Here is a 27,983-nt window from a genome sequence, read left to right as displayed (position 1 = left end):
CTAAATTTTCCTCCAAGGTCTGTGTACACTGGGCTCAGTGAGCTGTTACGTTGCTGGAATTGAACTACTCCACCAGAAACTGGAGCTGCCTGAGAATGTGTCTGGCGAATTCGGATGGTCCTTCTGCCTGGCTTGCGTCTCAGCTCCCTTACAGTTCATGGCTTCTGCTCTCTTCGTCTGGGCCGCTCATACCAACCGGAAAGAGTACACCTTCATGAAGGCATATCGTGTGGCATGAGTGGGAAGCTGCCTGCTTTACAATTGCCATTTTTATGATTTTTTGATATTAATATTTTCCCTTATCTGCCCCCCAATTGTTTTTAATTTAACTCTTTTTTTAACGGGTATACCGTTTTATCCTGAAAATCCATTTTATTTATTCACGCAGACGTTTCTTAATACCACTAAAATTTATATGGAACCTGAGTGATTCCATCTCTCAGTCAAACTAATCTAGGTTCAGAGTCCAGACAGAAACAAAATGGGTAAACTCTTGGCACAAATTTGTGAAAGAAAATTGGTAGGAGGAGGTTGACCCAAAGCAAGTTCTGCTGAGGTCTGTTGGATAAAGTATCTGTTTAACTGGAAACTCTAGTTTGTTTGGGAAACAATCATTGTCAAAACTTATGTTCACTTTGCTGTTGTAGATAGCCAGTCAGCCAGAGGTATTAGTGCTGTTTTCAGGGACTTAGGCTATCTAAGGAAATTATCTAAGATCTTTTTCTCTAAATATTGGCATATAACTTCATCTGAGGTGAAATATCTTCAGTTGTTTATCTGTACTGTGTCTGTTTACAAGAAAGGAAGTGTTTACATGGAATTTTAACTTTGTAACTGCAAGAATTCCAGTTCAGCCAGAGAAGAGGATTAACCTTATTTTACTTTTTTTTTAAAACTCTCCTTAATACGTCAGTAAGATTTTCAGTATCGCCAAACCATTTTGGATTTTTGTTCCTTCCCTCCTCACCCACCAGACTTATTAAAAGAGTGCTTTTTTTTAACACTACATTGGGGTCACAGAGTACAATTCTCCAACTGCCATATGTTTATTTCAGCTAAGTAAAGAAGGTTACACCATAATGACCCTCTGGAGCTAGGAAAACTACCACAAGATCTAAAGCTTTGGCTGGTCGTTAACTTCCAACTATGGTTTTTATTTCTTGTGGTGAAATGATGTGCCTTTCCTTGCCTAATCCCTTCCTGGTGTGTATCAACATTATTTAATGTCTTCTAATTCAGTCATTTTTTTATAAATATGTCTATAAACATTGAACTTTAAAAAATCTTATTTATTTATTCCATTACTGTAGTACTTGACAGATTTAAAAAATAAATGTAACTTAGTAATAATTTCTTACAAAATCCTAGATCTGTCTTTTTTAAAAAATAAAAAATGAGAAGAGACTCAGAATTGTGTATAGTGTCTGAGTTGATTAAATCTCAGTACCTTAGGATAAAGAAGTACAGGATTCTGAATGAGGATTTTGTGATTTTCTGTGGGAAATGCATTGTTGCTCTGTAGGCCTATCTTTATGTCCAGTGTTTGGGTCTCTGTTTTATCTTCCAGAAAATGTGGGAACCCCTTGCCCCCATTAGAAAATAAGAGACTATTTCTTATGCTTCAGCGTTTTAAAGCATGTTTTCAAAGTAGTTTTGTGATCATTGTGTATCATACTTAACATGGCTAGTTTTTCATAAAGTCATTTAATGGCTGTGGATGTTTATGTTGTATATTAATCAAGTGGGCTTCTGACTTACAACAAAGCCAGTATTACTCTGCAGCCGATTATTGCCTGTGAAATGGCTAGTTACTCAGTTTTCTACTTCCTAACTCTTGAAGTTTCATTGCCTTTCAGCACCTTTTGTGGAAGGTAGAAAAGCTAAGTGAACAAAACACAGCACGCTTTTTTGGAATGAGATTTTAAAATTATTGACCAACATGACATTTTTGGATTTGGAAGTTATTTATTTTATCCCTGCCTCTTGTCACCCCAGAATTACCTGTAACTTACTCTAATACCCGTCTTTAGTGTGCATTGAGGAAGCTTAGTCAGGATCTGACTTTTGAGCCTCACCAGTAGCACCCTTAAATATGGAAAGCTAGCACCATAAGCCCTGGTGCTGAGTATGTGTCGTTTAAGCACATTTCAGAGTAGCTGAGGTCATTCTCTCCTGCAAAGATTTTTTTCTTTGGAATACAAAGGCTTGCATTGTTTCACTTGATGTGTAAATATTACGGTTTTTCAGCTGTCTAATGATTCTAGTCAAGTAGAACCATATGAAATTACTGATATTTGACCATTTTTGATTAAACTAATACATAAAATCAGTGGCAAGGAAAGTGCTATTAACCTCTTTTCACCTAATCCTTGAAAGCAACCCCCGAAGTGTAAAAAAATAATTTTCAGATTTTTCAGAATGTGAGTTTTATGGCAACTTAAGAAACATGTTTTAAGATCTTAATTTTATGGTTCCTGATCTCATTTCATGATGTGAATAAATGTCTTCTATATCCTTTTTAGCAAAGACTCATTTTAGAAAATTTCTTAAGGATAGCCATAAACACAGTAAAAGTTAATACAATAAAAAAGGCAGAATTTATTTGTTCAATTAATATTGTGTGCCTGCTGTCTAGGTCATAATATACTAGGGTCTCGGGAATTTAATTGTAACGTGTTAGAAGTTTTACCTGGTCTAAGTATTGGTGTGTGTGTGTTGGGGGGGCGGAGGCAGTGGATAGAGTTAAGTCACAGGTGAACTGATTGGTGACCCCAGTGAGAAGAGGGAGTTGACCATACAACAAATCAATTTAGAGTTTGTTTTTCCATTCCAGAGACATCGCTAAATTGCAGACTAGCACTGTTAAAACTTATGTAATATATATCCAGTCATTTTCAATTATTGTAAAGTAGTGTGAAGGCATTTTAAAATTTAACCCTTATGTAAGCTTTCACCAGAAATGAAAACAACCTGTTGATTTAACCTGATTTTGCCAGTTGCAACACTTTGAAAAGTTTCCCAGCAGCTAAAGGAGCAGGTAATGTGTATAGTGCTGAAGATGCAAATTGTTACTTCACAAGCTTCACCCAGCTCTGTCCTGGCACAGATGGGTGAAGTCTGTTGTCCTCCTTTCAGCCCTCTTCTCTTAAGGGAGTAATGATTCAGACTTGAGAGAAATAAAACAAGGAAACACATCTATGTATAGGAATTCTTTTTCTTTTGCTCATCAGGTGTTCCAACACACTATTGTAATGAGATATATTTTTCCCTTGGATCAAATTATGATATATGCCAGTGTCCTGCAAATTCATTACATGAAAAGAATAAATTAGAGTAATTATTTGCTCTCTAGAAGAAGAGATTTAAATCCTCTTCAGTGTTAAAATTTCTGTTAGCAAAATTAATACATTGACATACTAAGACTTGCACACTTTCAGCAAACTTGTATAAAGCAAGAGCCAATTTATATTACTTTCTACCTTTGCAGAGTTTTAAAAAGATGGAATGAGGAGAGAGAGAATTCTCTTTTGTCTTCACCTTTTAAAATATTTGAGTTATGGGGTAATGTATCACCTTTCATCTTCAGACTCTGTCTCAGGATGTGAAATTTACCTCACGTCTCCTACAGCCTTCCAGCCCCTCCCAGTCTTCTAGCCTGTGTTCTTGTTTTTCTCTGCTCAGCTTGTATTGTCATTGGGATGTACACAAGCAGCTTTGAGTCTCTTGTTTGCATAATCTCCCATGGCACCTTCCTTCACAGTCCTTAGTCTTATCTTCACAGCAGAACTATGCCATCCAGTTTGCCTATTCTCAGTCTCAGGGTACCAAAGAGGGCTGCTCAAAACTATTCAGCTGATTCTGTTTAAAAAATTGCTGTTTGACTTTAGTTGCTTGACAGTTACCCCCCACTGCCTGTTGATTTATTACCCTGTAACACACATGTTTTTCAAATCTCTACAAATGTTAGTTGTTGGAAACTTGTATTCTTTTTCTTCAACTTCCACGGATGGAGTTTATGTTCTCTTTAAGGAGCACATATTGGAATGAACTCTTCCAGTTTCTCCAACACTTGTATGCTTCTCCCTACAAAAGAAGAAGAACGTATTAACTGATTGGAGAGATTGCTGGGAGCACGGCATCCACAAAAAGCAGCAAAGTGTATAGTGGTTAAGTATCCAGCTCAGGAGACAGCATACTAAATTTGTAATCCCAGGTCTGTCACTTAGCCTTTCCGAGTCCCACTTTTTCTATCTGTGAAATGCTGTGATTATCATACCTGCCTCATAGAGTTGTAATGAGTGGCATAAAGTAGCCACTCAGAAATGCTTGACTGGCTGCGTTAAGAGTGGATGGGTTTACCCCTAGTGACCTGGCCACCCCATGGAGTGGTTCTCAGTCTGTACTGCATATTGGAATTGCCTAGGGAACTTCAGAAAATACTTGTGTGCTAGAGATTCTGATTCGGTCTGGGGTGTAGCTAGGTCACTGATTTTTTTAAACCTTTCCAAGTGATTCCAGTGAGTAGCTATGTTTGAAAACTGTGTTTGAAAGCTACATTTAATAGCAAGAAATAGGATTCTCTCTCTTCTTGGCAGATTGTTAGAAAGAGATAGTGGGCTCTGTAGAGTAAACAGACCTGGCATGCTGCCTGCCTTCCAGAAGCTATTTCTTTCCCGTGCTTTCAGGCACTCTCTTCTGCTGACATCTGGCTCTTTGAGATGGGCCCCAATCCATCACACCACTGCTGGCTGGAGATGTACCAAGAGTCCACCTGCAGCCCAGGACGCTCCAGTGGCTGGTCATAAGGTTCAGATTTGGCCGGAGGTAACAGAAAGCCTCATTTGTTTTGGCTTCAATTACAAATTACTTTCTTTAATTCAGTACTTTCAGGGACCCTGTAGTGGGGGGGAGGGTAACTAGGCCTCCATAAAAAGGGTGAATACTGTGATCCTTGTCTGTTTATCAGTTCATTGCATTACTTCTCTTTTGATTAGAACCAGAAAGGACAGAGGTATGAGTAACTGACATTAACCTCTACACAAGCCAGAAATGCTTGAGAATGAACATGTAAAATGAAGTTGAACTAGTACTTGCCTTGATAGGTTGTTGTGAGGGTTAGATAAGAAGGTACATAGATCCTGAAACATCAGAGGTCAGTAAATACTAGGAACTGTTAGGAGACGAAGGCAGCACAGGGGGAGGAGGGCAGCCTTTGCCCGGCCTGTGTGGTCAGTCTGTGCAGGAGCTGGAGCCGCTGTGGCTTGTCCTGTGGCTGCACTCCAGCAGGGCTTAGGGCTGGGCCTGGGGCTACGGTATCGGGGAGAATAGTTTCCTGGTAAGGTTCACTTCAAAACAGGTAGAGCTTCATTACAGACAGGCTCTTTAACCATTCTTGCATGTCAAAATGGAAGGATTTTTTAAAAGATTGTGTTTTTATCCTTTTTCCCAAACAGGTCTGCACCAGTGTGGGATTTTTTGGTCTTTCAATGATTTTGCTAAGCATCAGTTGGTGATTTAAGGTTAGCTGCATCAAAAATCTGTCTTTATCTTGTTTAAATTGGATCCAGGTCCACTGAGAGAACAAGAGGAACTTGGATTCCTGTGGCTTGTTCTCAGGTTCCTGAAATGAACTACTACCACATGCAATACAATTGGGTTTGGACGGTTCATTTTCAGTGCTGAGGGTAGCAGTGGATTTCAGGGACGCACACCATAGGGCCAGACACTGAGCGTTATTCATGAACACTTATAATAAGTTGCAAAGTGGCACTTTTCTTGCCCTGCCTGGACTTAAAGGAGCATTCAAAGGTGTGAAAGATAAGAAATTATCTAAAAAATATCTAGAAAGAATTCAAACACTCGGGTCTAAGACTTCTTCCAGGACTTGTTTAGGGGCAGCAGCGTCCACCTTTATTATCATAACTATCCAACCATCCCCCATGGCAGTGGTCCCCTTCTCTTCCCATTTGAAATAAAAAGATGACAGGAGGAAGGAAAGGGAGGAAAAGGCCTTGAGTCTTTGCGTGGAGGGTGCTGCGGCCCGTCTCTGCCTCCACCAGAGAAGGTGGGTACGGATCCCGCCTGCCAACTACTAGACGGCCTCCTAGGTGGACCAGCAGAGCTACTCTCTAGTTAACCCATGACTTTTCACACCTAAATCACATGCTTCGAATTTAGACATTCACTTATAACCCCAGCTCTTCTTTTACTGCGTGAGAACCTTTGGGAAAATTATAACACTTCTGAGGTCTCAGTGGGATAATAAAGCCCACTTTTCATGTTTGCCGTGAGGCTTAAATAACATAATACATGTAAAGCACTCAGCACGGTGTCCAGTGCGTCTCAATAAATGGTAATCATAATTGATCAGCAGATGATTTCAGGTTCCCAGCCCTGCCTTCTCTCCTATGCTTTAGGTCTAAATTTCTAACGGCCTTCAAGGCAACTCCATTTGAATCTTTTCATGATACCTAAAACTTAATATGTCCAGATTTGAACTCATCTTTCTTCTCATCGTTTCTCCAATTCCCATTTTCTTTGTTTTCCCTATCAGCTAGACTTTCAGTGGTGACATCATCTTTGATTGCTCCTGTTCCCTTGCCTTAACCAAGACTTTCTGATTCTATGTAATGTCTATCTCACTAAAGCCCTGCCATCCTACCCTGGTTCAGGCTACTGGATGATGACAGTAGCATTGCTGCCAGCTCTCTCTGTAATCCATTTTACATATCCTGCTAGTCTGATTTGCAAAAGCATAGATCTGATCACATCAACCTTTTGCTAAAAAACATCAATGACTCCTCATTGCTTATAAAGCAATGATTCTAGAAGCAATCGGGAATTGTCTAAATTTAGTCTCACATCCAAGATCTAGCATTAGCTAGTTCCATCTTTGAAACATTTTCTGTTCCCATCCTTTTACTTTAGTCAAACTCACTATTAATTGTACCCAGTTTGCACTTTCTTAGATCGATGCTTCTTGTTATATTGTGTTTCTGGAATACTGTTCTCCACATACTCAAATCTTGTCCACATCATTTTGTTGAAATTATATCGTTTCAACAACCATGACCATTTATTTACCAAATAGAATAATTTAAAGTTCACCTCAAATGTATTATTCTTTTGAATACTTATAGCACTCTGAGTAACACCCCCCCCCCCCCCGTAGCTTTTGTCACTTTCTACCTTGTTTAATACTGATTGCTATACATATTCTCTTCCCTACTAGATCTTACTGCCTATTTATTTAATCTTTGTATCTTGCAACATCTCCCACGTAGCCTTGCAAAGACTAGTTTCTCAGGAAATCAGAGGGAAGTTTTTGAGTGAGTAACCCTTGAAATTATTAGAAAGCCCTACTGTAAAGTGTATACACGAAATTAGGTTATCTAGGAAAGAATTTGAACTGATAGACAAGAGCTCAAGTTTAATATTATGTTGCTACTTTGGAGGGAAAGCTCTGCAACAGTCCTTCAAGGTAACTTTGAGATTTATAGATACAACATTTTCCCCCCTGAGCTAGCAGAGGAAGAGGGTTCATTTTTTTGTCAGTTGGGATGCCACGTGTACAATTTAACTCACTTAGGCTTTTGTGATTTTTGCTCATTTCATATGAAGTGCTATACTAGAAAATATAAGTTTTCTGTTGCCTTGGTTAGGGTAACTCCTATTTATTTTTCTAGTCAAAGCTTAATATTTATTTCTTCTGCACAGTTTTTCCTGACCATCTGTCTTGAGTTAGCTCTCCCTCTTATGTGTCCACAGTGCTCTGGAGTTCTTGAATGTGGGAAACAGTAAAGTCCAAGTTTGAAAGTGACTCTGTTTAAACTCCATGGATCTGTTCTTCCCGTACCTCAGTAAAATCTTGGGTAGGTCTTGGGGTTACTTAATAATTAAGAAAGTAGTTCTTTCTGACAGCAGCATGAAAGAGTTCAGTCCTGTCTGATAATCACATTCCAGGCCAGTTAGTGAAATATTAAAACTAAAACACCATTGAAAGTTAAAACTCCCTTCTCCCTTGGCTTAGTTTTGCCTCTGGCTGGGAGGAGACTTGAGCAGCTTCTTCTCTCTGTCCTCAGTCACTTTTTCCTGAGACAGTGACTCCTTTATGGTCAAAACCTGGGAAGAGTAGATTAGGAACAAGTACGGTTTTGTGTGGCTGTACCAGTTGTCCTCTGACCTTGGGGCTGCAGAGACCCATGCACGTTTGCTGCTCTTTCTCTCCTAGGGGCCACTTTGGGGAGTTTCTCAGAGACACCCCCCCCCTGCCCCCCGCAGACTTTCAGCCTGCAGTTCTTTTGGCATGAGAAGTCAATGTCTTCAGCTGTCTGCTTACCCCTCCCCGCTCAGTACCTGGGTTGCTGGCAGGCTGGCTCGTCTCCGTTGGGGTCCTAGTGCTCTCAGGTTGTTCAGGAGTTCTCATTTACTAGGATCCCAGGTCAGCTCCTTCTGGGGGGAGGACATCTAGTCCCCAGGAAACAAGAACAGCTAATGAATAAATACCTGGATGGTGGGAATGCAGGTCTCTCCCAACTCAAACTGGGGTCTCGTTGCTTTGCTGCATCAGTCCCATCCAGCCAAGCCCTTACAGCTTTTAGCTTTTCAAGGGTGAGTGAGATATTCTTCCATAGGTTTCTCAAGCTCCAGTGGGCACGTGCCCAGCTCCCTTAGTAAAGCCCCTCTCAAGTGACTAAGCCCACTGAGGGGGAGGCAAGCCCCTCCCACCACAATGGGTGGGACCAGGGGAAGCCCAGAGCCTTCAGCTTGTCTCTCCAGAGATGTCTGTCTCCTATTTCTCCAAACTCTCATGAATCCCCGAGGCTCTTATAAATCTTTGAGGGGAGTGATGAGCTAAAAGTCACAAGATCTGTTTTTAGACCACCCCCTGCAAATCCTGCACAGGGGTCCAACATCTCAATTTGGAACGTGGAGCTTCTGATAAAACTAAACTGAGGTAACAGTATACATTACATTTGAATCCTGTTAAACAGTATTAAATTTTAATAATTTTGTTTAACATCTTCCTTCCTTGGACAACTTAAAACCCATGAGAGCAGAAATCTTGTCAGACTTAACTCATAGGACCCAGTGCTTGGCACAGTGCCCAGAATATAGTAAGATGCTCAATAAATACTTAGTGAATGATGCATGAATCAAAATTCTTATCTTTCTTGAAAGGTATGAACTAATCTTGTAAGTCTGGTGAGCCACAATACTCATTTTTCAGAGGTGAGTGCATAGAGGTACACATAATTATTAAATTTTGAGACTCGTGTTTCCTTTAATCAGTCCTCAAGTAGGAGTTATTTTCTTGGTGTGTATTTCGTCAGGAGGAGAGTACAAAATCGATTTCAAAAATTATTATTTCCCTCTAAGTAGAGGCTACATATTTAAATATGGTTAGTTAAGTAGAAGAAAAAATTGAGAGGGAGAAGGATTGTGAAGAATGAAGTTCTATTTAGTTTAATATTAGTCAATTATATTAGTCAATTAATGTTAATTAAATTTAATATTAGTCAATTTATATACTATAAATAGCCTGTACCATTTTCTTTCCTTTTTTAATGTCCTGCATTAGATAAATTTCAGAGGAGCAGGGATTGTGCCTGTGTAATTCTTTTTACTGTGTGTCGCCCGGTATCATTTCCCACTCTAAGAGGAAGTAAACTCAGTACATACTTTCCTGATGATGGCAGGAAGAGACGACACACTTTACAGGAGGGGATGAGGAGGAGGGAGTGGAGAGTGTAACAAAGGAGGACAGCCCTCAGGTTGCTGAGGAAATTATGCCAAAGCTGTCATCTCTGTGGTGCTCATAGCTTGCCCCTGCAAGAATTCTTGTCATGATAAATTTCAGACTTACGTTTTCCTTGTGACAATGTAAGACTAAGAGAGCGTTCAGGTGATGCATTCTTTGGGGAGTCACACTCCTAGTTCAGCCAACATAGCACTGAGAAGAGAACTTGTTTCACGGCCTTTCTCCCTGCCACGTCTAGCTGTGATTCTTCCAATGCAGCCTGGCTTCCTCAGGCTGCCCTGGCCTTCCAGGAACCACATTTAGGGCATCGTCTTGCCTTTGGCGTGTGAGAGTAATGGCTTCCTAGAATTGTGCCTCATTCTTCTGGGCTGTTTCCTGCTGAATAGCTGGTAAAATAGCGATTGAATTGATTTATGCTACTGAGATAATGAGTCACACCTTCCAGGTAAGTTATTTCCATTTCAATACCTGGACTTTCAACACCATAATCCTAATTTTTTGCTTCTGTCCTTCTCCCTTTCTTCCTGCCTTTCTTTCTTAATATAATTTTTGAGCACCTCACCTGCCGCCAGGCATTGGAGTAGGCCCTGGGGATGCAGACTGCACCCCTACTTTCATGGCACTCATGTGGAACCTGGGCTACCACTAAACTATGGAAGCATAATACATTTCATTTTTGAATCCATGAACAGTATCCCCAATCATTCAATCATGCTCTTACTTGCTCATTTGGCAGGAAAGATAAAATCTATTCACCGTGTTTGTCTCAACATTCTAATGGTGGAATATGTTGTTGCTATGGAGATGAAGAAATATTTTGACTAGGAGAATAGTTTAGAGCCCCTCAAATTACATTTCTTGGCCTACCCGTAGAGCTAGTCTCTACATAGCTGTCTTCCAGGGATGAATAATCCAGTTTGCCCTGTCCTGTTGTCTCTAGCTGTGATAACCTCAAGCAACTCTTTTAGTCTATGTTCCAGATTTATTGCAAATATGCTAAATGCATGTGCCCCACCCTCCACTTTGTAGATGACATACCAGGAAGCTTAAGTACCTGTGCTTAGATGCCCTAACCTGCCCATCAGAGTGTCTCAGTGTGTTCCCTCTCATTTACCCTCTCTGGTTTTATGAAGAACTAGTTCCACACAGAGGCATATCTCTCCATGAAAACATATTTTTTAAAATTCTCAGAATTTTTTTCTTTTAACAGAAAGTTTTGTATTTTTATTTCATTTTTAAAATTTCATATATATTCTTTTATCCTTATCTTCTAAAGGGAGTATCAAAGAAAATAGATCTATAAGTAATATCAGTATGCAATGACTAATTTCTCCAAAATTAGCATACTAATTTGATAATACACTCTTTCCCACATTAGCATTTGGCTTTCCTTCCTGTATAAAAGGGAGTTTACTTTCTCGTTAACACATTAAACAGGACTAACTAGTTTTTTGTTTTTTCTGTTCCCTGGGATTGATATTGATTCACCAACAAAAACAAAACATAAAATTATAATAAAAAGAGATGAAGATCATTTAAGTAAAATAGTAAGTTCGTATTTAATAAAAAGATGACATATATTGCTTAAAATGAATTATATTCACTATTATTCCATCATATTTCTATCAAGTTCATACTTAAACTCCTGCCCAATAAAAATTTTTTTTTAAAAAAGAAATTACAGCTCAACAGTTATCTACTGTATAAGATTTTCCTTTTAAAAACAATTACTGTATTTAGCTTATTTATTGTTGGTTATTTTGCTTTTTTAATAACCATTATATATATGACTATATATTAATTAACCAATGAATTAATAAATTACCCCTTCTGGGCCTTTTTGCTCATTTCTCTTCTATTTAACATTTTCACTATAAAAGGTGACCTGAAACAGTGAGAAATTGTTCAAATCAGTATATTTTATAGTTTATTATAGCAAGTTGGTAAATGTTTTTACTACGAGTATGGAAATAATGAAGTATAATGAGAGGCAGTATTTTGAAATGCAAGTTACACATTCAAATGTTCAGAGAGGCCAGGCAGGTGGCATAAAAAGAACTAATTGTTGCCAGATCTCCCAGTTTTTCAAGAGCAGTTGAAATTTGCTTTTATAAATTTTCTCCTGATTTTTGAATCTTGGAAATTAATGTTAAAAAATACTATGCTGTTCTGCACTGCCAACAGTTCTAAACTGTTCTGTGCAACCCTCTGGATGATCTTTTGTGACTTATATGATAGTTGAGAATGTGGGATTTGTAGTTGGCTTGGGGTTCAGAACACAAATACTACTGTGGGACCCCGAGCAAATGACTCGGTCATACTGAACTTCATTTTCTTACCTGTCACATGGGGGTAATAACTGTATCTCTCTCATAGTATTTTGGCTTATTGGGAGCATGGGAGTTAGGGGACATCTGAGGAGCTCCAAATCTGAAAAGCTGAATTCCCTTGGAGTTCACTGCTTTGTTCTTTGTTTCACAACAGCCCTCTTAACATTTACCCGGGGGAAAACAAATTTTATGAAGAATAAGTGAGCTAAGCTGTCCTTAACATTCTCCCTTCAAACTCAGCCCTTGAGGTACCCTCAGCCCTGCCTTACAATCTTTCTCAACTCTTGTAAATTGTGTAAATTGTGCTGGCCAACACAGTATATCTCAGTCCACAAGCTCTTCTTCTTTTCTTTTTTTATAGTTTATTTATTTATTTATTTTTGGCTGTGTTGGATCTTTGTTGCTGTGTGCAGGCTTCCTCTAGTTGCGGTGAGCGGGGGCTACTCTTTGTTGCGGTGCACGGACTCTTCATTGTCGTGGCTTCTTGTTGCGGAGCACGGGCTCTAGGCGTGCAGGCTTCAGTAGTTGTGGCACGTGGGCTCAGTAGTTGTGGATCGCGGGCTCAGTAGTTGTGGCTCGCGGGCTCTAGAGCACAGGCTCAGTAGTTGTGGTGCACGGGCTTAGTTGCTCGGCGGCATGTGGGATCGTCTCGGGCCAGGGCTCGAACCTGTGTCCCTTGTATTGGCAGGCGGATTCTTAACCACTGCGCCACCAGGGAAGCCCCACAAGCTCTTCTTACAGTGTGGTGTTGACACTCTTCCCATCAACGGTTCTATGTTTCCTCTCCTTAAATGAGAGTAAAATGTAGTGACTGCCTACAGTAGCCATGCTGTAAGGAAACCCAGGTGTATTTGTTTCCTGGCACTGCCGTAACAAAGTACCACAGAAAGGTACCTTAAAACAACAGAATTTTATCATCTAACAGATCTGGAGGCTGGAAGTTTGTAATCAAGGTGTTGGCAGGGCCACACTCCTGCCGGAATCATTCCTTGCCTCTTTCTATCTCCTGGTGGTTTGCTAGCACTCCTTGACATTCCTGACTTAGGTGTATCACTCCAATCCTCCATCTTCATAAGGCATTCTCCCTGTGTCTCTCTGTATTGTCTTCCCTCTGCATATCTGTCTCTGTGTCCCCTTTTTATAAAGGACACTAGTCATATTGGATTAGGGTCCATCCGAATGACCTCATTTTAACTTGATTACTTCTGTAAAGATCCTATTTCCCAAAATTCAACTTTTAGCAACAGATCACAAGGAGAGGCTACATGTTGGCTTAGGTCCCATCTGACAGCCAGTATCAATGGCCAGTCATACAAGTGAAGGAGCCTTTGAGACGACTCCAGTCCCAGCCACCATGTAACTGCAACTAGATGACAAATATTGAGCAAGAACTTGCCTAGGTGAGCACAGTCAACCCCCCAAACCATGACATGATAATATAGTGATTTTTTGTTGCTTTAAGTCATTGAGTTTTGGGACCATGCAACAACAAATAACCGGAGCATAAGTCACAGTGAGATGGTAAAGAAGTTTTGTCCCCACAGGGGCCCAATATACCCCATGGTTACAAATATCTCTTAGGACCTGTGACTGCATCAGGCCAGCTCTGCTTCTTGTCTAGGCCTGCTCTGGCATTTTTCAAAGTCTTACCATTTTTAGATGCCTAAAGGCTCATTTTTCACCTTTGGCCAACAATTCTCTCATTCCTTGTATGCAGCAATTAATATGCACCTTTCCTTTAGGTCCTGCCTTGGCATTTATGGTGTATAGTTGATTTACAGTGCTGTGTTAATTTCTGCTGTACAGCAAAGTGATTCAGTTGTATGTATATACATTCTTTTTCATATTCTTTCCCATTATGGTTTATCACAGGATATTGAATAAAGTTCCCCGTGCTATACAGTAGGACCTTGTTGTTTATCCATTCTGTATATAATAATTTGCCTCTCCTAGTCCCAAACTCCCAATCCATCCTTCCCCCACACTCCTTCCCCCTTGGCAACCGTAAGTCTGTTCTCTATGTCTGTGAGTCTGTTTCTGTTTTGTAGATAAGTTCTTTTGTGTCATATTTTAGATTCCACATGTAAGCGATAGCATATAGTATTTGTCTTTCTTTTTCTGACTTACTTCACTTAGTTTGATAATCTCTAGTTCCATCCATGTTGCTGCAAATGGGACACAGAGACAAAAAACCTTGGAATTTCAAATGTTTGGAACTAACGTATCCTTTTTCAAAAATGCTAATTTAGTTTTCTACTATAAACATTGGAAGTAGAAAGGAGCAGAAGTTCAAGCAATATTACCAATGTTTTAAAATTCATATTTTATTTTATCAGTTTAATTTGCAGAATTTTGGAAGTCAGATAATTTTAAATGGCTTAAAATGAAAAATAGCATCTGTACCTTCACCCCAATTTCTGCCCTCTCCAATCCTCAACCATTTTCAACTCTCCTAACTTTTTTTCTGGATTCACTTTTATATTTCTAAGTGATGTGCTTATACTGCTATTTTATAGTTTCTTAGTTATAAATGTTTCTGTAGAGGAGTATATAGCTCTCTCACTATACAACAGCCCTCCTCAGAGAATATTCTTTCACTTCCCTTACCCTCTCAATAAAGTTAAATCACCATTTTGGTTAAATCAGTAGTCATTATTTCTATTCATATGGATATGTATTTATTGCTCATAGCTATGCCATGTAATGTACTATATCATCACCTTTTTCTTATTCAAAAAATTTCCCCTTAGGTTAATAAGGCCTTTTTTTCTACCATTTTGACACAAAATTGTTTGCCAGAAGTATAATCAACTAAATTAATTTTAACTTTTTTATTAAATAAATTTGACATGTAACATCGTGTAAGTTTAAGATGTATAGTGTGTTACTTCAGTATATTTATATATCGTAATATAATTGCCGTCGTTACAATATTTATCACATTACATAATTATACTACAATATTATTGTCTATATTCATTATACTGTGCATTAGGTCTCTATATACATTAGATCTCTATTTGTTATAAGTCTGTGGCCTTAAACACCATCACTGCCCCCACTCCCACGCCAATCCCCTGGTAACCACCATCTTACTCTCTGTTTTTTATAAGATTGATTTTTGGGGGGGTTCTGCATATAAGTGATAATATACAGTATTTGTCTTTCTCTGTCTGACTTATCTCACTTAGCATAATGTACTCAAGGTCCATCCATATTGTTGCAAATGGCAGGATATCTTCCTTTCTTATGACAATGGAATCCATTGTGTATATGTACCACATCTTTTTTTATCCATTCATCTGTTCATGGGCATTTGGGTTGCTTCCATATCTTGGCTATTGTGAATAAAGCTGTAATAAACATTGCATTGCAGTGCAGGTATCTCGTCAAAATCCTGTTTTCATTCCCTTTGGATATATGCGCAGAAGTGGAATTGCTGGGTTGGTAAATCTACTTTTAATTTTTTGAGGAACTTCCATATTGTTTTCCACAGTGGTTGGACCAATTTACATTTCTATCAACAATGTAAAAGGGTTCCCTTTTCCATGCCAGCACCTGTTGTCTCCTGTGTTCTTGATGACAGCCATTCCAACAGATGTGAGGTGATATCTCGCTGTGGTTTTGATTTGCATTTCCCTGAATGATCAGTGATGTTGAGCATCTTTTTAATTTATTTTATTTATTTATGGCTGTGTTGGGTCTTCGTTTCTGTGCGAGGGCTTTCTTCTAGTTGTGGCAAGCGGGGGCCACTCTTCATCGCGGTGCGCGGGCCTCTCACTGTCGCGGCCTCTCTTGTTGCGGAGCACAGGCTCCAGACGCGCAGGCTCAGTAATTGTGGCTCACGGGCTCAGCTACTCCGCGGCATGTGGGATCTTCCCAGACCAGGGCTCGAACCCGTGTCCCCTGCATTGGCAGGCAGACTCTGAACCACTGCGCCACCAGGGAAGCCCGTTGAGCATCTTTTTAAAAGCTTCAGCACATGAAAGAAACAATTAACAAAATGAAAAGACAACCTACAGAATGGGAAAACAGTTTTGCAAACCATATATCCAGTAAGGGCTTAATATCTAAAATATATAAAGAACTTGTAGAAGTTAATAACAAAAAACAAACCATCTGATTTAAAAATGGGCTGAAGAACTAAATAGGCATTTTTTTTTTTTCCAAAGAGGACATCAGAATGGCCAACAGGAACATTAAATATTTAAATCAAAGCGCTTCTCTGGAGCTCTCTGTCACTCTACTCCAGTTTTAATCATTGTCTTCTTTTGTCTTAAGATTTCACTTCACAATCATCCTGGGAATTCCTCTTATATTTATTAATACATAAATATTTTCCAAGAAGGAATTATTTCTATGGTAAATTTTTCCTATTATTTGATAAGATAATGATAACTCTTGTTATTTGAATGCTGGAGCTCCTGAATATAAACTGCTGGTCTTTTTTCTTTAATTTTCAATCATTTTGTTCCACTTTCTAAAATATTAGGTCACCTTTATCTTTTAACTCAATTACTTTTAAAAATTTCTGCTATTGTAATTTATATTTTTCATGATCCTTTTGTATTCTGAATGAATACAAAAAATTGAATTTTTTAAAATAGCTTCTGTTCTTGTACTTTGGATGCCATATCTTTTTAATTTGCCATGAATTATAATTTCTTTGAAATTTTCTTTTGTTACCTGATTTGTTCCTTTCTTTAAAGTTTTTTTGTTTTTTGTTTTTTGTTTTTTTTTCCTATGCTTATTTTCTCTTGAGAACTCTGAACTCTTTTAGCTCTAGGGTATTTGTGGGGTTGGCCCATGCTATCAGGGGTCTGTATTATACTGGGTCTCTCCCCTGACAACTCCTTTAAAACTCTTTCTTCCACAAGAGTTGACCCCCAAGGCAGTCTCTAATAAACATCCAGCACACAAAACTCCATTGAACAGACTATTTCTCTGGAAATCTAACCTGTGACAATTAGTTTTGAGAGAGATAAGTTTGGCATAAGGGAGAGAATATATATTTTTCATTCCTGGTCTGGCTCCTGTAGTGAATTTGGGCCCTTCTAAAGAAAAATGTCAGAGGCAGAAATTAAAGTTTTCATGAAGTACCTGCTGAGATAGTGGACAAAGACTGAGGGCCACTCTGCTTATGGGATAACTCACAGATATTTTAATGAGATTCTGGGTATAAGAAACGATGCTTGAAGGTCATGCCACTATTGGAATTATTTGTGAATATATATTGGAATGAACCATGACATTGTCAATATTCTATCAATTTTTGTCCTACAAAAACATTTCACAAGGGTTAACCTGAAATAACTTTGCTTCTTGAGAACAAATTCTATCCTTTCAAGTCAATATTAGGTCTTATTTAATTTTTATTTCCACCCAGGATCCGCCTTAGGGCTTCACATATTATAAACCTCAAAAATAGGTTGGCCAAATGCAAGGACAACTTTTGGAAAAAATTAAAATGAAAGAAAAAGCCTTCTGATTTTGTCCAGAGACAAACAGGAAACAGGGAAACAGATAGAAAAACAAGCAAGAGACTGTTTTTTTACAGTCAGTTTTAGGTGAAAATTGGAATTGTCATGTATTTGTTATTTTACAGAGAAGATGAGAAGAGGCCACATGGGAGAATTTATACCATAAAATAATCTGAACTTTTTCAGCTCAACATCATAATGAGTATAGATGGAAAAGAGCAGCAGAAACCAGAAATCAGATGAAGACTTTGAAGGGATAAAATGAGACTGATCTTTGTTAGTAACTGGTAAACCACAGAGCACTTGGTTAGACAGAGCGGAGAGAAGAAGATTCTTGTGTGACCTACACACTGTGTTTGATTTTTGCTTATGTTTAATAGACATTATTTATTAGAACAGCTTTAGGTTCACAGCAAAATCGAGCAGAAAGTACAGAGATTTTCTATATACCCCTTGTTCCCACACATGCATAGCCTTCTCCATTATCAACATCCCCACCAGAGTGGTACATTTATTACATTGGTTGACACACCATTATCACCCAAAGTCTGTAGTTTACATTAGAGTTCACTCTTGGTGTTGTACATTCTATGGCTTTGGATACATTTATAGTGACAAGTATCCACCATTACAGTATCATACAGAATATTTTCACTGTCCTAATAATCCTCTATGTTCCTTCTATTCATCCATCTTTTCCCCCAACCCCTGACAACCACTGATATTTTTACTATCTCCGTAGTTTTATGCCTTTTCCAGAATGCTATACATTTAGAATCACACAGTACCTAGCTTTTTCAGATTGGCTTCCTTCACTTAATAAAATGCGTGAAAGTTTCCTCCGCGTCTTTTCATGGCTTTGATAGCTCATTTCTGAGTAATATTTCATTGTCTAGACATACAACATTTTATCCATTCACCTACTGAAGGGTAACTTGGTTGCTTCCAAGTTATGGCAATTATGAATAAAGCTGCTATAAACATACACAGGTTTTTGTGTGGACATAAGTTTTCAACTCCTTTGGGTAAATACCAAGGAGTGAGATTGCTGAATGATATAAGAATATGTTTAGTTTTGTAAGAAACTCCCTAACTGTCTTCCAAAGTGGCTGTACAATTTTGCATTTCTACCAGGAATGAATGAGAGTTCCTGTTGCTCCACATCTCTGCCAGCATTTGGTGGTGTCATTATTCCAGATTTTGGCCATTCTACTAGGTGTGTTATGGTGTCTCATTGTTTTAATTTGCATTTTGCTGATGGCTATGAGCACCTCTTCATAAGCTTATTCATATGTATTCTTTGTAGAGGTGTCTGTTATTATCTTTGGCCTCTTTTTTAATCTGGTTGTTTGTTTTCTTATTGTTGAGTTTTAAGAGTTCTTTCTATATTTTGGATAACAGCCCTTTATCAGATGTGTCTTATGCAAATATTTTCTCCTGATTTGTGGCTTGTCTTTTCATTCTCTTGGCAGTGTCTTTTGCAAGCAGAAAATTTTAATTTTATTGAAGTCCAGCTTATCAATTCTTTCTTTTATGTATCATGGCTTTGGTCTTGTATCTTAAAACTCATTGTCAATCCCAAAGTCATCTAGATTTTCTCCTGGTATCTTCTAGGAATTTTATAATACTGCATTTTTCCTTTACGTCTGCAATACATTTTTTTAAATTAATTTTTATTGGAGTATAGTTGCTTTACAATGTTGTGTTAGTTTCTACTGTACAGCAAAATGAATCAGCCACATGTATTCATTTATCCCTTCCTTTTGGACTTTCTTCCCACTCAGGTCACCACAGTGCATTAAGTAGAGCTCCCTGTGCTATACAGTATGTTCTCATTAGTTATCTATTTTATACATAGTATCAATAGTGTATATGTGTCAATCCCAATCTCTCAATTCCTCCCACCCCCCTTCCCCCTTGGTGTCCATGCATTTGTTCTCTGTGTCTGTGTCTCTATTTCTGCTTTGCAAAAGGGATCATCTATACCATTTTTCTAGAGTCCACATATACGCATTAATATATGATATTTGTTTTTCTCTTTCTGACTTACTTCACTCTGTATCACCAAAAAATCTACAAACAATAAATGCTGGAGAGGGTGTGAAGAAAAGGGAACCCTCATGTACTGTTGGTGATAGTGTAAATTGAAAGAGCCACTATGGAAAACAGTATGGAGTTTCCTTAAATAACTAAAAAAAGAACTACCACCCAACCCAGCAATCCCACTACTGGGCATATACCCAGAGAAAACCATAATTCAAAAAGACATGTGCACCCCAATGTTCATAGCAGCACTATTTACAATAATCAGGACATGGAAGCAACCTAAATGTCCATCAACAGAGGAAAGGATAAAGAAGATGTGGTACATATATACAATGGAATATTACTCAGCCATAAAAAGGGACGAAGTTGGGTCATTTGTAGAGATGTAGATGGACCTAGAAACTGTCATACGATACACTTTGAGTTAATTTTTGTGAAGGGTGTAAGGTATGTTAGACTTTTTTGTTCGTTTGTTTTGTTTTGCATGTTCAGTTGTTCCAGCAGCATTTGTTGAAATGACAGTCTTGGCTCCATTGCATTGTTTTTGCTCCATTGTCAAAGATCTTACGATCATGTTTATGTGGGTCTATTTCTGGTCTCTCTCTTCTATCCATTGATCTATTTGTCTATTCTTATGCCAATACCATACTGTCTTGATTACTGTAGCTTTATAGTAAGTCTTGAAGTTAGGTGGTGTCAGTTCTCCAACTTTGTTCTCCTTAAATATTGTGTTGACTATTCTGGGTCTTTTGCCTCTTTATAGAAACTTGAGAATCAGTTTGTCAATAACCACAAAATAACTTGCCTGGATTTTGATTGGGATTGCATTGAATCTATAGATCAATTTGGGGCACCTTTACAATATTGAACCTTTGTACCCATGAACATGGAATATCTCTCCATTGATTTTATTCGTCTTTGATTTATCAAAGTTTGATAGTTTTCCTCATATAGATCTTATACATTTTTAAAATATTTATAACTAAGTATTTCATTTTTATGGGTGCTAATGTAAATGGTACTGTGTTTTTAATTTCAAATTCCACTTGTTCATTGCTGTTATATAGAAAAGCAATACCTTAAAATATACTTTTGTGTAACCTTTGTACTAACCTTGTATCCTGCAACTTTGCTATAATTGCTTATTAGTTCCAAGAGTTTTTTGTTGATTCTTTCAAATTTTCTACATAGCCAGTCATGTCATCTGGGAGCAAAGACAGTTTTATTTCTTTCTTCTCAACAAGTGTCCCTTTTATTTCCTTTTCCTGTTTCACTGCATTAGCTAGCACTTCCAGCACAATGTTGAAAAGCTGTGGTGCTTTTGCTTGCTTTGTTTCTGATCTTACTGGGAAAGCTTCAAGTTTCTCACCATTAAGTTTGATGTTAACTGTAGGTTTTATGTAGATATTATTTATCCAGTAGAGGAAGTTTTTCCCCATTTCTAGCTTACTGAGAGTTTCTATCATGAGTGAATGTTGAATTTTGTTGGATGTTGAATTTTGTCACATGCTCTTTATGCATCTATTAAGGTGATCATGTAATTTTTCTTCTTTAGCCAGTTGATGTAAAAGATTACATTAATTCTTTTTTGAATATTGAGCCAGCCTTGCATACCTGGGATAAATTCCACTTGGTCATGGTGCATAGACTTTTTATACATTGTTAGATTCTCTTTGCTAATATTTTGTTGAGAATTTTTGCATCTATGTTTATGAGAGATATTTATCTGTAGTTTTCTTGTATTGTCTTTGTCTGGTTTGGTTTTAGAGTAATGCTGGCTTTATAGAATGAGTTAGAAAGTATTCCCTTTGCCTCTATCTTCAGAAAAAAATTGTAGAGAATTGGTATAATTTCTTCCTTAAATATTTTATAGAATTTATCAGTTGAACTTATCTGGGCCTGGTACTTTTTGTTTTGGAAGGTTATTAATCATTGATTCAATTTCTTTAATAGGTATAGCTTTTTAGATTGTCTGTTTCTTTTTGTATGAGTTTTGGCAGATTGTATTTTTCAGGGAATTGGTCCATGTCATCTAGATTATCAAATTTATGGGCATACAGTTATTCATAATATTCCCTTATTATCCTTTTAATGTCCAAAATATGTTTGATTTTTAAGAGTTTATATAGTTAACCACTAAATATTTCCTTAAGAAATATTTTAAAACATATTGTCTGTGTCATTATAGAGTCATAAAGAAAATTGTTACATATATTTTTAAAAATTTCTTTAATTTTTTAAAATTTTATTTTATATTGGAGTATGGTTGATTATGCTATATATTTTTTTTAAATTATCTTTAAAATTCAGTTTTCTGAAATTTTGAAAATGGTTTATCCATTAACTATAAGATCCGTGGAATATTAGTAAATTTTTGCTGAAACAGGTACAGTGTAAATATTTGTAGCAAAATGTAACCTTTTCTACTTGTGACTTGTGAACTATAGAAGATGGAACTAAGTTATGACTGTATCTATTAAGTATTTATACATGAAATATTTTGAATAAATATAGTTACTATGCTATATTATATTATATATTTATGTTGTTTTGTATAACAGCATACTTCCTCTCCTACTTCATATATCCAGTGTTGATGCTACAGACATCTTAATAAACATTTTTTCAAGTAATGAATGAACCTGATCCCATTAACAAGTTTACCCTCTTTGGAAAAAATGGGAAAATCATATCTTTATTTAGTCAAAAATTTATTTTAGTAAAAAATTAATGAAAACTTCAAATTAATAGAAATAATTTATGATACCAATTTTAAATTTCTGAAAGACATACAAGACTCAGGCACGTCCAAGGTTACCATGAGGTCTTTTATTTTCTCTCATGTAGGAACAATTATCTAATAAAACACATTGTTTCTCCACTACACACAGTCCAAATATAGTCCCATTTTGACAGATTAAAAATATAACCTGATAGTTATATTAAACTGAAGACATAAAGTTTTAACATTTAGTATGATTTATAGAGGTGAATGGACTATAGATATTACGTTCTGCTTCCCTGGTGCTTCATCAGCATCAGTTATGAACCAGTATTTGAAACCATGTGGTGAGTTGGTTCATTGATAAAACAGACCTGCACCAACAAGCAGTGCCAACTTCAGAGCAATTTGCAGGGAGGCTGGAAATGGGTAGGAAATGAGAACTAATATGATCCTAAAGAAAATGATCTAGGGAGGGTAGGTAAATGACATGCATGGAGGTAGATAGGTAGAATAAATAATCTTCATTTCACCAAACTCTGGATACTCAGATAATTGACAATTCAGCCTAATAATAGGAAATAGTTTATTAAGGTTCAGTAAGAACCCAATAATTAAAATGTAAAAAGAAAGTATTTCTGGCATTAAAAATATCTACAAATTAGCTCAAACATGAATCTTTGTGTATATAATGAGGTATCAATCCGCAAGTCCCTGAAGTGACAAAGCTTTCTTAGGGAAGTAAGAATTGTTATAACACACAAATATTCCTGAATGAACTAGCTACTTAGAGAATTAATTTCCCTTTAAACATCCCTTCCTGCTTAATACCACTATCTTTGTCCACTGGGCTGACATCTTACTTCCCCACTGGTTTTCTGATATAGTAAACATTATTCAAATTTAATGAGAAATGATCTTGAGAAAGATGCAATAGGCTTCATAAAGTTGATGAAAGTGGTGCTGGGGAACTGCCTGAAGGAAACATGAAGTCCCATTGACAAGCAGGGCCTGGTAGTGTTAGAACAACTGAAAAGTGAATAATAAATGAGAATAATAAAAACAAATACAATGGCTAAGAATCTGTACAATAAGGATTAAGAGGGACACTTGGGAAAATCGGTGGAGCCTTTGGATATTTTACAAAATTGCTCCATTATAATCATCTGTTGCTATTATTCCTTGAATTCAAAAGTTAAGATTGTATCTAGTTACCATACTTTATTCTTCTGGAAAATATTTATAATAACAAGGAAAACACTTGACACTTGATTCATTCTTTGTAAAATTAGTACATATTTGTGATTATAACTAAATTTTGATTAAATATGAGATAAAATATTTATTTCCATAAGTTTGTTTTATTTTTCAAAGTAAAGTCCTAAACAAATCTCTTTTTTTCCACTTACTATGAAATATTGGTCAAGATTTTAAAAAGATTCATTTTATGGGACTTTTCTCCCTATAATCAGCAATACTTAGATGAAGACCTGTCTATAATTCTGTTTTGCCCAATGATCATTCCTGCCATTTTAGATAGCAGCTTGTAAAGGTCAGATTTATTGCTTTAAGAGAGGGAGACCAAAGCACAGCAATGTCAATCCCACATTCTTTTTTCCCTAAACATACCTTTGAAAATCCAGACAGAGAAAATAGATTGAGAAAGCGTCACTTTTGAGAACTGTTCCGAAGTAAAAGTTTATTCCATCAAAGTAGATTTGGGAAACGTTTATAATGATTTAAGAGCTAGGTATTACCCTAGAAATAAGGATTCAGTGAACTGAGGGAAAAAAGAAAAGTCAGAGGGGAATAATTGGTGTTTGCTGAGATGGGGTTCTGTGACTTAAATTCCCAAGTTTGTCCTGGGAATGAGATGGGGAGACAATCAAATGCCCATAGAAATTTGCAGATCTATGGGCAAAAGAACGTTCTGGACAGATCCATGAAAGCTCTCAAAATCCTGTGAGGTACTGGTACAGTGGGTCATCAGAAGTGCAAAAATGGAGCCCTTCAACTTTTCCTGAACTTTTCCTTCAGCTAGGTGTTGGGATGTATCAGTTACAAAAATACAAACTTTTCCATCTTCTTAAATATTCTAGACGGCGAAGTCAAGAGCATTTACTCAGAAATTAGCAGAGAAAGAAAGAGCAAGAGAGACTGAGCCAGCAGACTTTAAGCCTTGTAAACTTGACAGGTAGATGATTTAGCTGAAATCATGCTTTCATGTCTAGCCTGGGGACTAGACATGAATACAGAAACAGAAACTGATGGTGGCATGAAGAAATAACCAGAAGGTCAGAGTATCAGACATCTTAGAAGACTGCAGCGTGGACAAAGCTCCATCTGTAACATGACACCTGTCTTCGATGTCTTATCAGCCCAGTACTTACACATTTAGATGCCAAGAAAAAGTGGAGGAGGGGTTGGGCAAATCCTAAACTGATGGGATTTAAATTTGAAACAACAAAGGAAATCTTGAAATGTCTCCATTTTCAATCTTGAAATGTCTGATTATATGGGATGAGCTGGGTTATGTTTTTATGGAGGTTACAAATATAAACTAAGTGGTTATAATTTTGTATTCATGAGTTAGGGAATTAGAAATACAGTACTTGTATTCCTACCGCTTTCGCTAAATACGTTCAAGATGTTGATTTTGCATGTGAAGTCAGCCTTGAGTGGATGGCTAGGCTGGACCATGGCTACAACCTGACAATTGCCTTCTGGGAATTTAGATGTGACCTCAGAGCATCAAGAGAAGAGGTGGAAGAGGGAATTTTTCTTTTACTTGATAAGGATCCTTGCTCCAGAAGTTAGCCATTAAAATTATGGCAATGTTCTATTATTTAAGATGGAAAACGTGGTATTTTGGTAACTGATGTATCCCAACATCCAGAGCAGTGCTTCCACATAGCAGGCTCTCAATAGGTCTATGTTAAATAAATAACTGGAAAGTAATTCTTTTATTATGTCACATGAAGTTCATGCAGTTCTACCTACATTCCACAACTGCAGGTTTTGCAATAAGAAAAAAGAAAAAAAATATTTCAGATAAGCCCTATCCACAGTTCAACAAGCATACTTTTCTTCATGTCTACATATAATGTAGTAAGTGTCCCCATTGTTGAACCCCTTCTTCACGTCTCAGGAAGGTGGATAGAGAAATTTAGCCTAGCTCACTGACAAAGAACTCTTCAAATCCTAAATGAGGTATGACTGCTTGCCTGGAACTTTATGTTATGGCATCTTTATGCATGTACATATGGGAGTAAATAAATGTCTGTGAAGATAATTACACTTGAAAATTGACATTCCATCTTTAATTATACAACTCCATAGGAAATTCAACTTGGAAATATAATATTCACTTTTATTTCACACCTTTGTTTCCTAACTGCCTCTATTCTAACTACAATGTCCCTCAAAATGCTATTAAAAGTAATTCCTCAAAATTCACTTGCTTCAACTTTGTCACTCATGGTTGTAAGTGATTTCATTGGTTGAAGGTTCATATACCCTTAAATCCTTTTAGCATAACTGGAGTGCTCATGCTCCAAACTATTAATGTGGGCTGGCTATTAATGCTTAATAGGATTTTCCTTTATATTTGAAATTGCTAATTTTGTTGGTTTTCTTCCTTTTCTTTTCCTCAGTCTGACAATTTAAAAACTTTTTTCAGTTTTATTGAGATATAATTGTTTTTCTTTGGGTTGCTGATAATCCCTGATGCTGACACAATCCATGACCTTGGCAGCATACTGTGTTTTTCTTGAATTATATCAAAATTTGGTTTTGATTTTTGTTAATTTGAATTAAGATTTAGTATAACTTTCTCCTTCTTGTATATTTTCTCCCTTACATACTGCTACTTAAATTGATTGCATTATGATATATTTTAATATTTTACATACAATTTGTGCATTTTCTCTGTGTAATTTCACTTGGAAGTTTTTTTTCTGCATTTAAATCATTAAGGTACAGTAGACCCCATTTGTTTCAAACTTTTTTGAGATTTTTTTTCTTCAGAATTTTCCTCAAAACAGTTATTACTTCCTTATTTCTTAGGCTACAAATAAAAGGGTATAGTAAAGGTACTACTTCTGTAAACACAATAGCAGCTGGTATATCTGTATCCCCTTCTTCAAGCAAATTTGGTCTAATGTACGTGAAAAAAGAGAGCCATAAAATAATGAAACTGACAAAAAGTGGGATGCACAGCTAGAAAAGGCTTTGACCCTTCCCTCTTTGGATTTCATTTTGAAAATAGTAAAGAGAATGTAGAGATAAGATATTAAGACACTACCTATTGTGAAGACTTGAATTGAGCCTGAAAAGATAAACAGTACCAGTTCATTGACATAAGGGTCAACACAGGAGAGCCTGTATAAAGGAAGAATATCACAGTAAAAGTGTTTGATGTGATTTGATCCACAGAAAACTAACCTAAATAGAAGCCCTATATGAATCATAGAATGCAGGTTTCCAGCTATGTAGGCCCCTGTGGTCATCTGAATGCAGAGTTTCTTTGACATCCTGGTGTGGTACTGCAGTGGGTTGCATATGGCCACATAGCGATCGTAAGCCATTACCACCAGAAGAAAGCAGTCTGCAGTTTCAACAGTGCAAAGAAAATAAAATTGTGCCATGCATTCATAGAGGGAAACCATTCTGTTTTCAGAAAAGAAGTTCCTTAACATCTTAGGAGTAATGGCACAGGCACAGCAAGAATCCACGAGAGCGGGGTTGCCCAGAAAGATGTACATTCGTGTGCAAAGATGATGCTCTTTTGAAATCAGTATCACCAGGCCAAGATTCCCCACCATGGTAATCAGATACATGGCAAAGAACACCACAAACAGAAGGGTCTTCAGCTCTGGGTAGTCTGTAAATCCTGTGAGGATAAACTCATGTTTTACAGTATGATTTTCTTTAGCCATTCCTGACTCTGCTGTTGAGAAAAAATTGTGGAGAAATGAGGTACTAATTTATAATATGCCCAATTCAACTCTTGAGCTCTCTCTGACCCAGAAGGACAAGGAACATCTTCCATAGTGCCTTCACAAGTCACATGGATTTTGGTGTATGCCCATTTCTCTGGCAGTATCAATCTCCAGGAACTCTTAACTTTTGAGCTAGTTGTTTAACATTTTCCCAGCATATTTTCAAGAAAGAGAAAACATCAGATTAGATGCACAAAGATAGCTTTTGAGGTCTTGAGAGTGCAAAAAACTTCTCTATATGGATTAGCTAAAGCTGATTCATAATTTATGTGTCAGCAATTGGTATCAGTGTTCCCAAACAATTTCAGTGACAGTATCTGTACAGATTAACAATGTTGTTTGAAAGACTATTTTTGTACACCCATGTTCATAGAAACATTATTCAGGATAGTCACAGGTAGAAACAACCCAACTCTCCCCTGCTGGATGTATGAATGAACAAAATGTGGTATAGACAAAAAGTGGAATATTATTCAGCCTTAAAAAAGAATGACATTCTGACACATGTTAAAACATGGATGAAATTTGATGACTTTATGCTAAGTGAAATAAGCTAGGCATAAAAGGACAAATATTGTGTGATTCTACTTACACAAATTAAAGGTTGTCTGGGGAGGGAGGGAACGGGGAATATTGTTTAATGGG

General features: G+C 37.2%; 4 protein-coding genes across 7 annotated transcripts in view; 3 read left to right on the top strand and 1 right to left on the bottom strand.

Annotated features, from left to right (window-relative positions):
• CLDND1 (claudin domain containing 1) overlaps positions 1–1,713 on the top strand; it is a 7,513-nt gene extending 5,800 nt beyond the window's left edge. For 3 of the 4 annotated variants that reach the window (XM_082392169.1, XM_082392171.1, XM_082392172.1), the window contains exon 6: positions 18–1,411. In XM_082392169.1, the coding sequence (XP_082248295.1) occupies positions 18–238 (221 nt within the window). In that variant the 3' untranslated portion in view covers positions 239–1,411. Of the gene's footprint in view, positions 1–17 lie in introns of all 4 variants that reach the window. The other variant, XM_082392170.1, reaches the window with a different exon arrangement.
• GABRR3 (gamma-aminobutyric acid type A receptor subunit rho3) overlaps positions 1–27,983 on the top strand; it is a 394,852-nt gene that overhangs the window by 58,779 nt on the left and 308,090 nt on the right. The window lies entirely within an intron of this gene.
• On the bottom strand, positions 331–27,983 carry LOC309628790 (olfactory receptor 5K1-like). Its single transcript, XM_082392190.1, is given in 3 exon segments — positions 331–26,355; positions 26,358–26,513; positions 26,516–27,983. Coding segments are annotated over 3 exon segments (963 nt in total). The 5' UTR covers positions 27,276–27,983; the 3' UTR covers positions 331–26,308.
• The window catches only part of LOC309629018 (EF-hand calcium-binding domain-containing protein 4A-like), a 135,763-nt gene continuing 109,632 nt past the window's right edge, over positions 1,853–27,983 (top strand). The window contains 1 exon segment of the mRNA XM_082392586.1: positions 1,853–10,205. The gene's annotated coding sequence lies outside the window, so the exon portion shown is untranslated.

Source organism: Balaenoptera borealis (genome assembly GCF_965194805.1).
Source record: "Balaenoptera borealis genome assembly, chromosome: 5".
Lineage (NCBI taxonomy): Eukaryota > Metazoa > Chordata > Mammalia > Artiodactyla > Balaenopteridae > Balaenoptera > Balaenoptera borealis.
The sequence above is the reverse complement of the archived record's forward strand: the minus strand, read 5'-3'. Positions and strand labels throughout refer to the sequence as shown.